A 17,281-nucleotide genomic window follows, 5' to 3' on the forward strand; every position below is an offset into this window, starting at 1 on the left:
GAGATGATACACACATGCCATGTGATCACATGAGAAGATGCTTGACCTCATTAGTCATTTTGGAAATGTAATTAAAACCACAAGCAGGTGCTACAACATACCTGTATGAAGTTCTGATGAGGATGTGTGGAAATTTTCAGATGTTACTTGTGGGAATGCAAAACAGTTTCCCAGAAATCCCACTCCTTTACTCAAGAGAAATTAAAAGTTATATTTACACAAAGAGCTGTTTACAGCATCTTTATCCATAATCATTAGAATTGGAAACAACCCAAATATCCTTCATGAGATCTATGGATAAGCCAACTATTATATGTATCCATACAATGGACAAAGTCAGCAATAAAAAGGAAAAAACCCTTTTCTACACACGGCAACATGAATGAATCTCATATGCATTATGTTAAATGAAAGAAGCAAGACTAAGTTAGATACTGTATGATTCCATTTATATGACATTGTCAAAAAGACTGAACTGTAGTTTCAGAGAATAGGATTATGGGTTAGAGTTGGGGGGGGAAGGGGGTAGGAGGAGGGGCAGTATTGATTATATAGCACCAGCATGAAGGAGTTGTTGTTTTATGGTTTGTTGGTTTTGTTTTGTTCTTTGATGATGGAACTGTTACATATCTTAGGGTCTTGGTTACATTACTCCTTGCATTTTTCAAAAATGATAGAACTATACACCAACATTATATTTACTGTAAATTAAAAAATATAACTCATCCAAATTCTAGTGTTGCCCATTAAAATATTTTGAAATGAGGAAAGATACCACTTTTTCATTGATAATTTTTAAAATTCCTACTCTTTGATCCCCAATTGCTTGAGGGAGTTGGGTGGTTTGTCATACAACACGGTAAAAAAGAAACCCCAAAGAGCATTCCTTTACCATCACCTTTCCACATTTTCCTTGGCTAAATGTAACTCTTATTTTTCCTCTCCTTTGAAAGTGAATCATAGCATGAGTTTCCTATTCTTCTGGAGTATATGTCTTAAATTGGGCACTTCACCTATACTTTCCTCTTTTTTTTTTTCCCCCACTTTGCCTTTTTCCCCTGATTGTTTTCACATACACATACCTATTCTGTTTGTCCCACTCTCTTATTTAGTTATCAGTACAGGCCCTGTGCTGGGGTTTCGGGAGATTAATTAAGGTATGCTTTCATATGAAACTCTATTCTGTCTTGGAGGGCAGAAGGAGGTTACATTAACAAATAAAGGTGTATAGTAGTGTCACTGCGTTATAATAGAAGTATTAATGAGCATGAGGTAGCACAAAAGAATAATGAATTAATTCTGCTTGGACAGGTCAGGAAAGGCTTTATACAGGAAAGAAGTATAAAAGTGGCTCAAATTAAAATTAAAGTTTAATTCTTTAAGATGTTATCTGTGACTTTGATTATAGACTGTAGTCTAGACTAAACTGTTTAGACAGTTTAAGAAAAATATGAAATTTAGTAGTAAAGTGGTCAGAAACAGTTGTCTAAACTTCAGCTAGAAGGTGTGGGGATGGGATATATAGTAGTGAATCTTGTAAAGGTTATATGGAATATAAGTGACTAGAATGAAAAACCTTCTGAGTATCATAGAGGACTGCAGACTATCAATTAGTAAGATACTATTTATTAAAGAAAACAGTGATCAAATATAATGAGACCCTCCTTCACTCAAGAGAAATGAAAACTTATATTTACACCAAGAGCTGTTTACAGCAGCTTTATCCATAATCATTAAAATTGGAAACAACCCAAATTTCCTTCATGAGATGAATGGCTAAGTCAACTATTATATATATCCATACAGTGGGTAAACTCAGCAATAAAAAATTTCCTGTGAATTAATCTGCTAATTGTACTTATTAACACTGCCTTGCTGACTCACATTCAATTTAGATTTTGCCTCGATTCTGAATATTATTTTCTGGTTGTACTTGTGTACAGTGGACCCCTCTTTGCTTTTTACATTACTGTGTTCTAAGCCTCATCGGTCTCTTGCTTTCTCTTGACTCCACCAGGCACATTCCTGCCTTGGTGCAGTGTTTACTTGGTTTACAGTGTTTACTCCCTGTGTACAGAAAATACTTCTCCTACACATCTGCATGGTTAACTCCCCTATCCATTTCAAAATTTCTCTTTGAGGCCTAAACCCTTCCACCATATTTTAGATTCGAATTCACCTCCCTTCCTTTCACCCCCCAAGCAGTCCTGACCTGTTTTTCCTGCACTATCTTTTTTAAGTCTTAATTTCTAATGTACTGTGTGACTTAGTTATTATGTTTATTGTGTATTGTCTGTCTTTACTTCCACTAAAATGTAAGCTTCACCAGGGCTAAGATCTTTGTCTGTTTTTTTCATTGATGTATCCCCTATCTATAGTGCCTGGGATATGGTAGGCACTCAGTGAATATTTGTTGGAAAACAAGAGTCCTTGATGTAAGAATAATCATCTCTGCGTTTTTCTCCTAACAGTGTCTGGATTCAGATTCTTAAAATAAGTTAGAAGGCCTGTGACTTGATGCTTTAGAATTTCTCCAATACAGTTGAACTGTTATGATACTTAGCATTGCTCAGGAACACTGGCTTGAACCTCAAAGCTCTTCCTGACTTAGATGATAAATAGTTACCTCCCCATGAGGCCACCTTTTGAAGTATCATATAAACACTGTTAGAAACAATGGATAAATATAAACCTGTTCATGTGGCTTTTGAATTTTCTTTGTTCATTTTGAAGGTCTTCCAACTTTTGATTCTTGGCTTGCACACAAAATGAGACTGGAATTGTTTCTGTAGTAACATAGGAACGCAACTCACCAATAAAAACCCATATACTTAAGCCAAAACATGATATAAGAGATAAGAAAGTGGCCCTAAAGGTTAGGAGAATTTGGCTTTTAGACAATGGACAAGGCCATTCTGAGAAACACCCTTTTAAGTTATTCACTTGGAAATTTAGGAAAGCTTCAGCAGATTTTGTATCTCAGAAAATCATAATATTCAAGTAATTCTTGAAACATGGTATGTAGCACAGTATATTTGGTTCAGTGTCTTAAAATGCATAGGAAATAAAATTAACCTCTATATAATACAGTACACTTAAGTTTCAGTAGTAAATAAGTAAACACATAGAATCTAAAGACAAAAAGCCTTAGTTTCTAAAGCAAGTATGATAGAAACAATTAGTAACTGACAAAATTTAAGTGTTACTCAGATTTCTATATTCTTCCTGTATCTTTTTCAATTAAATTCTATTCCTATACTGTATTTACTATTAAACTTGTAGCCATGATTATTTCTTGTTTTTCTGATGCCTTTTGAAAAGCTGCTTTCTTCACTTTAGGATTTTATTCCATAACTGCCATATAGACTATTTGAGTTGATTTTTTAATTTAATCTTGTTCTGTATGTATTTTTTATCTTCTTGGACTACCAATCATTTTTTGCCTTTCCTCTTCCCCCTACTCCTCCTAAAAGTGACAAGATATTCAAATTTAAAGCTGTAGGAAGTATTAATAAAATCTTCCAGAAATTCCAGATATAAATTGCAGCTGGCATACCTATTACATATATTACATATGTATTTGCATATGCATGTATACATATTTGTATTTCCTTTGCTATGATCTGTATTTTACCCTTAGTGTATTGTAGGCATCTTTTCATGGCCATATGGTATTTTCCATTTAATTTTGTTTTTAGTAGTTTTAAGTGAGATTAAATTAATGTATCATAAACTCATGATTTTAACCATCTTAAAATGTATAATTCACTGATTTTTAGTATATTCACATATAGTATATTCACAGTATATACTAAATACTGATTTAGTGTATCCACTACTGCGTGGTTCCAGAACATTTTCATCACCCTAAAAATAAATTCTATACCCATTAAGTGGTTACTTCTTTTCTCTCCACCCTACTTCCCTGGCAACCACTAATTTACTTTCAGTTTTTATGGATTTAGTTATTCTGGATATTTCATGTAAATGAAATCATAAAATATATGATCTTCTGTGTTTGGCTTCTTTCACTTAGCATAAAGTTTTCAAGGTTCGTGCATGTTGTAATGTGTAGGAGTAGTTCATTCATCCTTTTATGGCTATCCATTATATGGATATAACACACTTAGTGTATCTAGTTAAGGAACATTAGATTGTTTCTACTTTTTTTCTCTCACAAATAATGCTGTTGTGAATATTCATGTACAACGTTTTGTTTGAACAAATGTTTTCTTTTTTTGAGTATATTTCCATTTCATATTTAACAAGTGAATAATATTCTAATGCATGAATTAACCATAATTAATATCTTATTTATTATTTCCTAATTTTCTCTTTCATAAGCATGGTGTTTTATCCCTGAACATTTATGTTTATGTAGTTTTCTGATTTATTTAAAATTATTTCCTGTTAGTGATACTAGCTAATGAATTCTTAGAGTTACAATTACTGAAATCATAGGGTGTACATTCTGATTTATATACTCTTACTTCAATATATGTTGCTACATTGTCTACCAGAAAAGCTGTACCAATAATAACGTATATAATTGTTATTTTTTTTCATGTCCTCATTGTATCATTGTTAACATTAAAAATTTTTAACCTGATAGGGGAAAATATCTTTTTGGCCTTTTATTGATATGAAATATATTAAATATTCTGTTATTTTAACTTGCATTTATTTGCAAATGAGATAGAGTATATCTTCATGTTTATTAAAAATCTTTTTTTGTAATTTTCTGATTATGACCTTTGCTTGTTTTCTGGAGTGAGTTTTCTTAATAACCCGAGAATAGAAAAAAAAAACAAAAACTTTTTACATCACATGGAACTAGCTTTAATGTAGCCCATTTTGATCAATAATGGCTTTTTTTTTTTTCTCCCTGTTGGTGGTCTTTTTACATGATTACTATTGGTATTATTTTCTGCTTATTTTTTATTTGAGTGTTTATTATTTCTGTTTTAAAACATCTGAAATATTTTTCTTCTTTTGGTTTTATAATGTTTTGTATAATTTGTGAATGTTTATAATTCTAAAACCCATAATCCCCCCATACTTGGATATTTGCTTCTGTTTGGAGCCATATGAGTGTAGTGGTAGTACTCTTAATTACTGTATTTGCTGTAAGCATTTCCGGGTGAAGAGCAAGAAAAATGTCTTTAGTATTTGTACTTATTTGTAGATACAGACAAAATGGTCTTTATGTTTTACAACCAAACCAGAATTTTCAAGGAGTAATTTTAATCCCCCAATTTAAATATTTATTTATTTACAGAATGAGAGATTTACTAGTGGTTTTAATCTTTGTTATTTTTGGATTTTTTTCAGGTTTATTTTACATGAACTTTACTTCCAAACCCCATTAAGTTAAGAATGCCAAATTTAGATTTGGCTTCTGAATGTGAATACCACATAGAAAAAAATACTATGACAATACTTAAATAATATCTACTATTGATAACATTGCCTCAGATATTTTTGAAAATCTTTTTTAAATACATGAGAGAGGGAAAGAAATTTATAATTCTACCAGATAATACAGATTCTTGGATTTAGCAGGAATTAATGGTTTCTGATGATAGTTCATGCTTATGTTTATTTATCTGTATTTGTAGCCAGAAAAATAATGCAATATTTCCAGTTTGACCTGATGATTTTTGTGGAATTAGCATAGAGTAACTTACAGTACTTGTAATTATCAAGTTATATTTTGTTTAAGTAATGGAAAGTTGCTGTCTCATTAAATTTTTTAATATATAAATTCAACAGTTTTGATCACTTTTAATGCTCAAATATTGCCCACATATTACTCATTTTTACAGAACAGGGAGGAGATTGCATAGTTTAATGGACTTTAGTTCATTTTTGTAAGGCATCATAATAATTTTATGTTCTACATCTTTCCGCATTTCTAATTTCAGGAGTTGTTTGTTCATGTAACTTAATATTTTTATTTTATTAAAATTCTTTTTACATGTCTTTCCTTTAAAGTCACTATGACTCTTAAAATGTAAAATGTTTTCAAAGTTTTGATACTCCGTTTTTAAAAATTATTGAGTGAATGAACAAATGGTTTTGTTTCTAATGCACCTACCATCTACCTATAAATGTCATTTAAAAAGATTTTTTTTAATATTTATTTATTTTGAGAGAGAGACAGCATGAGCGGGGTAGGGATGGAGAGAGAGGCACATTTGTTGCCAAAAAATTGAAGAATAAATGTCATATTCATGCGTTAAAATTAAATTCAGCTTATCACCAAGGCAGATTTACTTGTGGTCAGTAATCTTTTCTGTTTGAGGGCCAGTTTCCACATTAATGAAAAGATTATAGTTGCATTTATTTTCAGTTGTTTGTGAAAGTTCAGTACTGTTTGGGTTCGAAAATTCTGTTTTCAGTGTGATTAAATATTCTTTTATTATATCCATCTCTGAGTAGACTCTTTGGCTGAAATCTCAGAAATTAAGTTAACACCTACTATAACTATGTGTGATATGGTTGTAATGGTGCATTTGAATGAATTTTGTTTTTGAACTAAAACACTTTCTGTTTATTTGGTTTATTTGGTCTTGTGTAAACTTTTTCTAAGGTACTTAATGGTAAAATACTGTTTCACTTTCTCTTAACATTACTATATTTTATAACAAAGGGTTTTATTTTAGTTGCAAATGAGAACATTTTTTCCAAACAGTACTCCTTGAGCCACTCTAAAATAATGTGATTTGTGGTTCACTTATTTACTTTTTTGGCAACAACTGTGCTAAGAATTTAAATTTTGTATGAAAAATATTCACCCCAGCCACACTAGATATTTATTGCCTGTTCGTTCTTTCTTTTTCTTTCTTTCTTTCTTTCTTTCTTTCTTTCTTTCTTTCTTTCTTTCTTTCTTTCTCTCTCTCTCTCTCTCTCTCTCTCTCTTTCTTTCTTTCTTTCTTTCTTTCTTTCTTTCTTTCTTTCTTTCTTTCTTTCTTTCTTTCTTTATTATTTCTGAGGCTATCATTGAGAACTCATAATCAACCAGGAAAACCAGTTGACTGATTCTCCTCTATCTGTCAAATCTTGTCTTATGAATAGAGCATCATGAAATTACAGCGAACAGAAATGGGTCTAGGCAGACTCTCTCTGGGCCTCTTCTTTCTCATCTACAAAATGAAAGCAGTGTTGAAATTTGATTACAGATAATTTGGAATCTAGTGGATGGTTATTTGGTCTGGATGCTTCTGGTTGTTTATAACTGACCTAGAGTGAGATACTATATTATGATTAAAGCAGTTAAGTCCTACAAATAAGTGAAAGCATTTTAACTTAAAAAAATTGTTTTTAATGTTTTGTTTACTTTTGAGAGAGAGAGAGAGAGACAGAGTGTGAGTGGGGTAGGGACGGAGAGAGAGGGAGACACAGAATCTGAAGCAGGCTCCAGGCTCTGAGCTGTCAGCACAGAGCCCAACATGGGGCTTGAACCCATGGACCGTGAGATCATGACCTGAGCCAAAGTAGGACGTTTAACCGACTTGGCCCCCCAGGCTCCCTAGCATTTTAACTTGTTAAATTTTCGCGTGATATTTTACAGCCAAAATAAAAACTTTACATAATGAGGACATAAAGGCTAACATACTAACAGCTTTAAAAAAAAAAACCTAATCTATAAATTGTGATTTATAGTAGAGTTAGTAACTATTTCTTACTTCATACTAGGGGTTAAGTCATGACATAAATCTGGACATGATACACCTTATTTGATACATTTTTTGAAGTAAAATTTCTTTAAGATTTTCATAGAAATTGTTTTTACATTGATAGCTTTTTTGATTATGTTAATGACTACAAATAATACACATAACTTATTTTTAGGGCAAAGATAATAATTGTGGTTTAAACATTAAGAATTGGTATTCTTAATATTTGCAATGAAAAGCATTCTATTCTGACTTAATTTCAATGCTGAGACATTTTCATTTTTCTGGTAGTTGTAGTAACAACATGATGTTGTAAACATCATGTTTCAACTAGGGTACCAAATTATAATTCCTTTTGGATATGTGTTTCCAAATTTAATGTTGGTTAAAAATGTTATACATTGAGGTAGGATAGAGAGTGAGTGGTTGACACATAGATGTAGCCAATAGCGCAAACTATATATGTCTTCTAACTTTTATTTTCATACATTACTGACTGTGCAGTTGATTTTGTTTGGTTTCATAAAAGGTATAAATATTTGGTAAGGTATATGGGACCATGTCCTGTTGGAGATTTCAGTGTTTGGTTATGAGAGACGAAAAGATCATTTTGGGGGACTGCGACTTTAGAAATTTGGCTTTGAAATTTTCCTGTATAATTATACTAGGAATTTTCAAACAATAGCAACAATTTACAGTGCTTTTCCACATGGTGGTTGTTAAACAATAATTGGAAGATGTAGAAGACGTATTTTGCATGAACCAGGCATTTAGTTAACATTCCTTAAACTGAACAACTCTCTACTTGATCTCTAAGTGGTGTTCTCATAATTCACAAAAGAAAAAAAAACATACTAACTATTCTTAGGCCAAAAAAGCAAGACAGCTGATCTTTAAAATGAGTTTGCTTGTAACTTTTACAAAAGTTACCAGGTAGAAAGTGTATATATTTTTACAGTTGAAAATGTTATAAGCTGTATAGTTTAATATTAATAGTTTAATAGTAGTTAGTTTTCCTAACCAATCTTATAAATTCTGAGGTGCAAAGCTAGCAGATTCATTCAAGCTTTTGCTCTTTTTGCCCTGTCAACATTGGCGTATCAATTTTGGGAAGAATGATGGCCCTGACACAAACAGGGAACCTATTTCTGTGACTCGCAAATACCTTCCCTTCTCCAGTAGAACAGGATACAAGGGACCAACTTGATTTACGTGCTAGGTGTATCTCATATTCATCTTAACTGAGTTCATTTTATTTATTAGGTAAAACTAGTGTTTACTGCATCAAGATAATGTGTAGCCATCTTATTTGGGCTATTCACTTTGCAATTGTAAACTTGATAGCAGGTTTCTTAAATATCTGTGTGTTGTTGTTGTTGTTGTTGTTGTTTATTTTTTTTAAAGAGATATCCCAAAGTTGCAGATGGCTGGCTCATCTCCAAATACCTCTTCAAGGTACTCTATGCTGGTGATGTCTCCCGCCACTGAGCTGCGCGGGAGCATGGAATTGACTTACTGGGGAGGGCTATATCAGTTAAGTGATCTTTTTTAGTACATTGCATGGGTTTTGCAAAGCTTTCTTTTTTTGTTTTGGTTAATCCAGAGAGCACAAATATGCTTATGCTAATTTTTAAATTAATATCTTGATGTAAACCCACTCAATATAATTATTTACTCTCCTTCCTTTCTCAGTGACCCCCTCCACATTTCTCTATGTTCCATGGTTTTAATGACTTTTATTAATTACGTCTATCAGTGTAATTTACATTTTATTATAACTCTTAATGATATAATTATTAGTTATTTCCTCGTTTTTGTAACTACTGTGTAATAATATTTGTATTACATGCAAACTGGGGGCTTAGGGAAGCTGTGTGATTTTAACAGTCACTGAATGAAACATACATGGGCAGTATCAATAACTTCTTTGCCATTCTTGAACCATTAGTGGGAATATATTTCTTAGTTTCCTTTCTCCCAGGTAGAATGCATGCTTTTATTCACTAATTCAAAACTTTTTTTTTTTTTAATTTTTTTTTTTAACGTTTTATTTCTTTTTGAGACAGAGAGAGACAGAGCATGAATGGGGGAGGGGCAGAGAGAGAGGGAGACACAGAATCGGAAGCAGGCTCCAGGCTCTGAGCCATCATCCCAGAGCCCAACGCGGGGCTCAAACTCACGGACCGCGAGATCGTGACCTGAGCCGGAGTCGGACGCTTAACCGACTGAGCCACCCAGGCGCCCCTATTCAAAACTTTTTAATTGAGTTCCTGCTGTCTGCAAAAACACTGCTGGGCTCTGTACTTATGACCTAGCCTTTTGTTATATTTTTTAATTAGAAAAGAAATATATAGTCATTCTTTCTAAGGATTATAATTAAGACAAAAGATAGAAAGTAGAAAACAAATGTCTTCTTATTAACCCTCATTTCCACAAGTAATCATTTTAAACAGTTTCGTTTGTTTCATGTTCTCTACATGTAGCCTTAATCACTACTGAAACAAATTATGCTTGATTTCTTTGGGGCTGCACATTGATGTGCTGCTCTCTTTATGGATTTCAGCCTTCAGTATTCTAATTCAATCTGCCAGTAGTCTAAGCCTTATGTTAAAACACTGGTAGAAGGAAAAAACAAAACCTTTGTACTCTACTCAGAAAGATGGTAAAATTACTGGGATAAAAAGCTTATTAAGTCAAACTCAATTTTTGGATTTTTGGTGAACCTGGTCATCTTAAATTTCGTGGAAGGTTAAGAATGGACTCAGTTTTACAGTATAGATACATATTATTGGTATTTGTGGTAAACTCCTTACCAGTGAGTGAATAAGACATTGTCAGTAACAAAGAATAATAATCATATTTTGTAAACTATGATTCATAGTTGCTAAGTGACTTACTTGAAATGTCCTGTAAGTAACATACAGCATTAGCAATGTAAGTACAACTGAGTATCCAATCTAGGTTTACTCTTCTTAAGATTCAACTTAATATGTAATTAAAGTATTTTTAAAGTGTTTAATTAAATTTGATTCCTCTTTTTAGAATATATGACCTTTTATTTAGAAAATTAATTATCATTGTCATTATTTTACTTTCAGAGCTGAGTGATCTAATAAATATGAACCTCAAATAATAATAGTACTTTTTTTTTAAAGGAAAAGATTCTTTTTTGCAGAAATGGGAATTTTCTCTGTTTAGCAAAACTATAATAGAAAATATTAAACTGAGTTTTATAAATTAGCAGTAAGAAATTGAGGACTGCTGTTACAAAATTTAAAGTGAAAAGTTAAAGTTGTATATCTAAATACTAATATATTGGCAACAATCAGTCTACAAGTAACTATTTTCCTTTAAGTGTCTGAAAACTTTCAGAGCGGTCAATTAAAATTTGATGGGACTGTATTTTATTGCTTGTCTAGTCGAATGACAGTTCCAAGGTAGTAGTCTTTGATATTGTCATTGATGTGATGTATTATAACACTAACAAGACTTAAATTTGTGGGACCAGTTTTTCATTTGCTCTTTACATAGATAAGCACTAATACAAAGGCTGGAGAAAGGAAGTCACTTAACAGATTCATTTATATTTTGTATTATCAAAAGATAATGTGTCATTAGCCACTACTTAGTAGAGAACCACTTTAGAAAATTTAGTCCTTGTTCTCAGAAGGTATCATTCTGGATGTGAACTAAGATATAAGCAAAACACAAATATATTGCATGATATGAACAGACATCTAACTTAAGTAATACAGAAGAGTAATTTTATTTTATTTTTAAAATTTTTTAGAAGAGTAATTTTAGAATAACATTGGACCCGAGAGATCACAGGCCATTGTTAGGTGCTGAAAATAATGCTGTTTGGTGGGAAGGATACCACATAGTTGGTTAGTAGCACATTACCTTTTAGTCTAGCTAACTTTTCACTCTTTCTTTCTTTCTTTGCCTTAAAATGATGGAATGCTGATAAGTTTGGGAAAGTTTGTTAACTTTGTCATTGCTAAAAGTTAACTTTTAGGAAAACATAACTGAAAGCATATTATACACTTACCACGGGCTTTAAAAATAATTCTGTTAGTGACAGTGTATTTCTTCTCCAGAATAAAATTTCTTCAAGATATAAACTAGTTGTTTTCTTGAAGTGTGATTTGCTTTTATGGTTATTTTTAAGGAAATGAAAGTATTTGAGGAGTGATTGTTTATTCAATAGTTATTTTTGAAGGCGTGATCAATCCACTTGTAGCTTTGTTTTTTGATTTTTCTGTTGAATAGTGATTACAGACTAATACTCTCAGTACATCTTTTGCAATTAATCTGTGTTTAAGTAAAAGTTGTCTTCAAATAATAATATTTCAAGTGACCAGTTGAACACTTCCATTATTTTTAATTAAATGTAACCTTTTCATAGATGCAGAATTTAACTATTTAAATAAAATTCTAGGATATACAATTTACACGAGAGTTTGTTTGGAGGCTCTAACAAGGGAATGCACCTTCTCTTATTCAAAACAGATTCTTTTGAATGTGAAAATTTCAGTGTCTTGAATTCAGGACTTGACTTTGGACATGATGCACATGGAAGAGGAAGGAAGGCAGAATCAAGCCAAGTTATCCTTACATCTAGTTTGCGGAGTAGATAAAAGTATTGTGGAGATAACTACAGGTTATTTTTTTAAGGCCCTGCAAATCATGATGATATGTCATTCTGTTAATTGTTTAGTCTCTTGGTTTGTAATCTGGGAAATCTTGCCATGGTCTCTTGGGTGAGAGTCTTATAGATAACACATCTTACCCATACCTGGAGTCCCACAGATTTAGTGCCCATTCCTTCTGTTTAACCTTAGCCTAGATTTTGCTTTTTGATATCTTTGTTTCCTCTCCTCCAAAATGGGGCTTTGTTCTATTGTTTTGGGATTTTTTGACAGCTTTATTTTAAAACGTCTTAAGTTATTTTCTTTAGCCATGTCAAACTCATGAGAAGATTTAAAATAAAGTTGACAGAGAAAGCTTGTAATATTCCCTTTCTTTAAGATCTCATTTTGGAAGTCTGGCAACCATACCTCTCATCTTAAATTATGGAATGATCCTACTTAGTAGAAGCCAAAGAAAATTAATTGAGAATAGAGACGTATTGGGGAGGTGAATATAAAATGGTTGATATGTGAAAAGGCTGAATTAGGGAGCAAATTTTAAGGACTTTCCTAGATTCTGAGCAAGTAACGGGAAAAATTAATTTTGCATCTCATTCCCACTTTGTTGACACTACAGGGGAGCTTGCGTTCTTTAACTATTTGTATGATAATAGCAGTAACTGTAGTAATAATTGTTAACGTCTGTACCAGGCTGTCTACTAATTGCCTCACACAGATTATCTCATTGAATCCATGATAACAGTGTTATCATGTAGGTACTACCATTATTGTTAACTTATAGATGAAACTCAATTTACAGAGTGAAGTTAACTTATTAGCTAGAAGGTGATCTAATTCAGATCCCTCCCGACTCAAAAGCATCTATTCTTAACCAATAGGCATCTTACCTCCTCTCCAAATGGCTAACAAATTGATGTTGTCCCAAAGACAAAGTATATTGAGATACTGTACCAGGAATTTTTTTTTAACCCACAGAACAGAGGGGGCAAAGGAAAATGGTAGGGAGAGATTAGAGAGGAAGACAGGAAATTTTAAGTATTCCTATAGATTTCTGTTTGTAGGTAGTAAGCTTTGATTTTTAAGGAGACATTGAGTTATGGAAATAGTTATGTAAAGATTTGTAGATGCTTTTGTATTTTTATTTGTATAGATAAAGGTGTGTTTGTCCAGAATGTTTGACATTTGTAATCTAGCATGCAGATGTCTTCTGAGATTGTCTCTAAACTGTCACTATAAAAAGATATGCAGAATTTTAAAAATCGAATTTTTATATGCAATTAAGATGATCTCTTTTGTGTTGATTCACCAGTTGATTTGTTTAACAAATATTTTCTGAATGCCTACTGTGAACCAAGCATGTGTCAGATGTTAGAGATTGATTTAAAGACAGATAAGACAGTCCTTGCCTTACTGATTTTACCCCCTAGTATGTAAGATAATCAAGTAAACACTTATAAGGATAAATAAGCACAGAGTGCTGTGTCAGCACATAGGAAGGTGTTGATCCACTGTAGAGATCATACATCGGTTGCAAGAAGAAAAGAACTTTAAAATGTCCAGAATAATGAATACAAGTTTCCTATCGTGATATGTACAATTTCTATTGGTTAATTAACCATAAGTAAATTATTAGAAATAGCAAGGTGATCTTTTTAAAAAATACCTATGCCTGGGCCTGCCCTTAAAGGTTTTGATTATTTAGCTTGGGGTGGAGCCCATGCATGTATATTTTTTAAAAAGCAGCCCAGTTACTGTTTCGAGCTCCTGTGGTTGGAAACCACTGAAGTCTCATTTGAGACAGTTCTCCTAAGACAGTGCTTGCTGACAAGAACACTTTTGATGTTGCTAGAGAGAAACTATTACTGGGGAAAGGAAGATTTGAGATAGATAGATAGATAGATAGATAGATAGATAGATAGATAGATAGATAGATAGATAAGGAAACACAGATTTAAGATGCTTCTCCATTAAGATTAAACAACTTCCTTAGGTAAGAGTAATCATTCCAGAAAAACTAAAGAAAGTATTAAGATGTCTCTTACATTCTGCTTAAAAATGCTCAGAATACAAAATGGCTCCCACAGATCCACCACTGAAGAGTCCCACATAGAAATAGTAATACTAATAGGAGATAACACAAAAGAACATTTGTTTGTGAACAGACCCATAATTACCCAAATCTGAAAAAAATTATAATGGTAAATGCCTGAATGAATTTTGATGGTTTGCCAACTAGAAGAGAGCAGATGAAGGACAGAGGGAAACTTGATGGCTTTTTAGATGGGAACGATTGGGTAGATAATGAATGATCAGTGAATGCAGGATTCTAATTCATCATGTTACTTAGAGGGTAGACCACACATTGTTTTATTTCTTTGAAGTTTCCTTGTGAAGAGGAGGAAAGGGGTTGTGTTATTATTTTATCTGTTTCTCTATGTAGAGAAAGGTTTAGAATGCAACCGGTGACATGTGAATTAATGGTTAACTAGAACCATAAGGAGGGTTTTCTGGGTGCTATCTACCAGATGGTTAGTCTCTAGTCCCTTTTTCTTTGATTTGTTTGATTTTATTGTTGACAAAACTATGATCCAAATCCATTAAATAAATTGCCTAAAGTAGCACAACTAATTAAAAGTAGAGCAGGACTAGATTTAAGGCTTTTGGCCAAGGAGATCATTACCCTTTTCACTATAGTACATATGCTGCCTTTATTTTTTAGAATTTTATTCTTGCATTTTGAATTTTCTAGTCTAGTTTTCTTTTATTTTGTATTACAATTTGTCTTCTGAAGGTCAAGTAACCTGGTTTGGTTATGAAAGTCCTCGTAGCTTCTGGGACTATATCAGAGTGGCTTGCCGGAAGGTTTCACAGAATTGTATCTGCAGCATTGAAAATATGGAAAATGTCAGTTCCTCTAGAGCTAAGGTAAGAAATAAATAATAATATGCAATGTATATAATCTAATCCTAAACAGTTTTGACCCAAATAGAAAATTCAGAGCTCTTTGCTATGTAATTTTTTTTTCTTTGTTGGGATTAAGCACTTGACAAAGTTTAACATCTTTTGTAGGCTTGTTTCCATTTCTTTTAATTGCATGTAGTTATTTTAGAATGCTGTTGAATCTTCACTGTGGCCTTAGGAATAGCAAAAGGATTTGTAGCTAGTCACTATGAATTTTTTTTTTTTTTGAGAAGCACAATAAAATATTTCCTATTCTGTGAGGTTTGTACATTTCTTGAATTACCTAACCCAGTGGCCCTCAGTGTCCTGAAGAACCCTGGAGGTCCATAATGTCAAAACTATTTTCATATAGTACCAGGGTGTTACTTGGTTTTTGTGCTATGTTGGCACTTGCACTGCTGATACAGAAGCTATGGTGGCAGAATTATTAGTTCCTTAGTATGAATTAGGGCAGTGGCATCAAACTGTACTAGTAATCATTGTGTTCTTCCTACTGCATTCAGTCTTAAAAACAAAACAAAATAAAAAAAGCCTGTTTCACATGAGAATATCCACGATGGTGCAGTAAGCATTATTAATTTTATTAAAATTCAGCCATTGAATGCCTGTCTTTTTAATATCCTGAGTAATAAAATGGAAAGTACACATAAAGCTTTATAGCATATTAAAATATGATGGTTGTTTCAAGGAAAAGTATTCATGTAGCCATTCAAATTTGTGAGCTGAATTAGACACTTGTGTCATGTAATACTATTTTTACTTAAAAGCATAGAAAGTATAGTTTTTTAGATTTAGGCATTTGGTAGAATTTTCTTGAATAAAAATGAACAAAGTAAGCCTTTTAATTCAAGGGAAACAGCTGACAGCATTTGTTGCCAATGGTAAAATAAAACTTTGAAGTAAAAATTAGAATCTTAAAAAACTTGTATTTACCATCTTAAGACCAACAATTTCCTTGAACTTAGACTTTTCTGATAACAATGATGTTGATATTAGAAATGTATTTTAACTTGTTTAATGAGATGTGTTAGCATTTGGTAAACCTGCAAACCTCATACTTTCCAAATGATCATTGCATGGAATTAAAAAATCATGCATGGGTAAAAGATCCATTTTATCCAGTGGGTTTAATGTAATACAGTATGAAGAGTTCATTGATATGGTTATAGATTCCATGTTGCTGTTAGCCTTTAAGGAATTCTCAGTTATTGAATTTTAATATAGAATCAAAGGAGAACGTCCACAATTATCTAAAAAGGCTATAAAAGGTGTCCTTTTGCAACTGTGTATCTAGTGAGGCTAGATTATATTGCCTTCATATGCTTCAGCCAAAACAACACCTTAGACTGAATGCAGCAGCAGATACCTAGTTCACGTTTATTAAGCCATACATTAAAAAGATTTGAGGGGAGCCTGGGTTTCTCAGTTAGTTGGACAACTGACTTTGGCTCAGGTCATGAGCTCGCAGTCCCTGAGTTCAAGTACCACATCGGGCTCTGTGCATGATCTTGTGGTCGGTGAGTTTGAGACCCACATCAGGCTCTGTGCTGACAGCTCGGAGCCTAGAGCCTGCTTTGGATTCTCTGTCCCCCTTTCTCTCTGCCCCTCTCCCACTTGTGCTGTCTCTCTCTTCCTCAAAAATAAATTAACATTAAAAAAAATTTAAAAAAAAAGATTTGAAAAAATATAAAACAGACCTACTTTCCTCACTAATATTTTTGTTTAGGAAAAGAGAGTTATTTTTAATAAAAGATGTTATTTACGTTAACATTTAATGGGTTTATATATATATATATATATATATATATATATATATATATATATAATCTAATTTTAGAATTTTATATATTTTTTATCTAATATTTTAGAAGTTTTCAGTTTTGACTTGTAATACAGTAAATATCAATAGATAAAATCTATATAAAAGCACTTTGGAGTCCTCAATATTTTTAAGATTATAAAAGGTCTGAGTTGCTGATATAACCTATA

The 17,281-nt window shown here is 32.4% G+C and overlaps 2 protein-coding genes across 6 annotated transcripts in view; one reads left to right on the forward strand and one right to left on the reverse strand.

The window, feature by feature from the left end:
• The window catches only part of ABCB1 (ATP binding cassette subfamily B member 1), a 237,249-nt gene that overhangs the window by 208,773 nt on the left and 11,195 nt on the right, over positions 1–17,281 (reverse strand). The gene's annotated exons all lie outside the window — the stretch shown is intronic.
• Positions 1–17,281, forward strand: part of RUNDC3B (RUN domain containing 3B) — a 153,858-nt gene that overhangs the window by 42,144 nt on the left and 94,433 nt on the right. For 2 of the 5 annotated variants that reach the window (XM_019443206.2, XM_019443209.2), the window contains exons 3-4: positions 9,084–9,134; positions 15,123–15,256. In XM_019443206.2, the coding sequence (XP_019298751.1) occupies positions 9,084–9,134; positions 15,123–15,256 (185 nt within the window). Of the gene's footprint in view, positions 1–9,083; positions 9,135–10,857; positions 12,343–15,122; positions 15,257–17,281 lie in introns of those variants that run through there. The other 3 variants (XM_019443207.2, XM_019443211.2, XM_019443210.2) reach the window with 2 other exon arrangements.

This window comes from Panthera pardus, unplaced genomic scaffold, assembly GCF_024362965.1.
Source record: "Panthera pardus isolate Hobbes unplaced genomic scaffold, ASM2436296v1 HiC_scaffold_8, whole genome shotgun sequence".
NCBI lineage: Eukaryota > Metazoa > Chordata > Mammalia > Carnivora > Felidae > Panthera > Panthera pardus.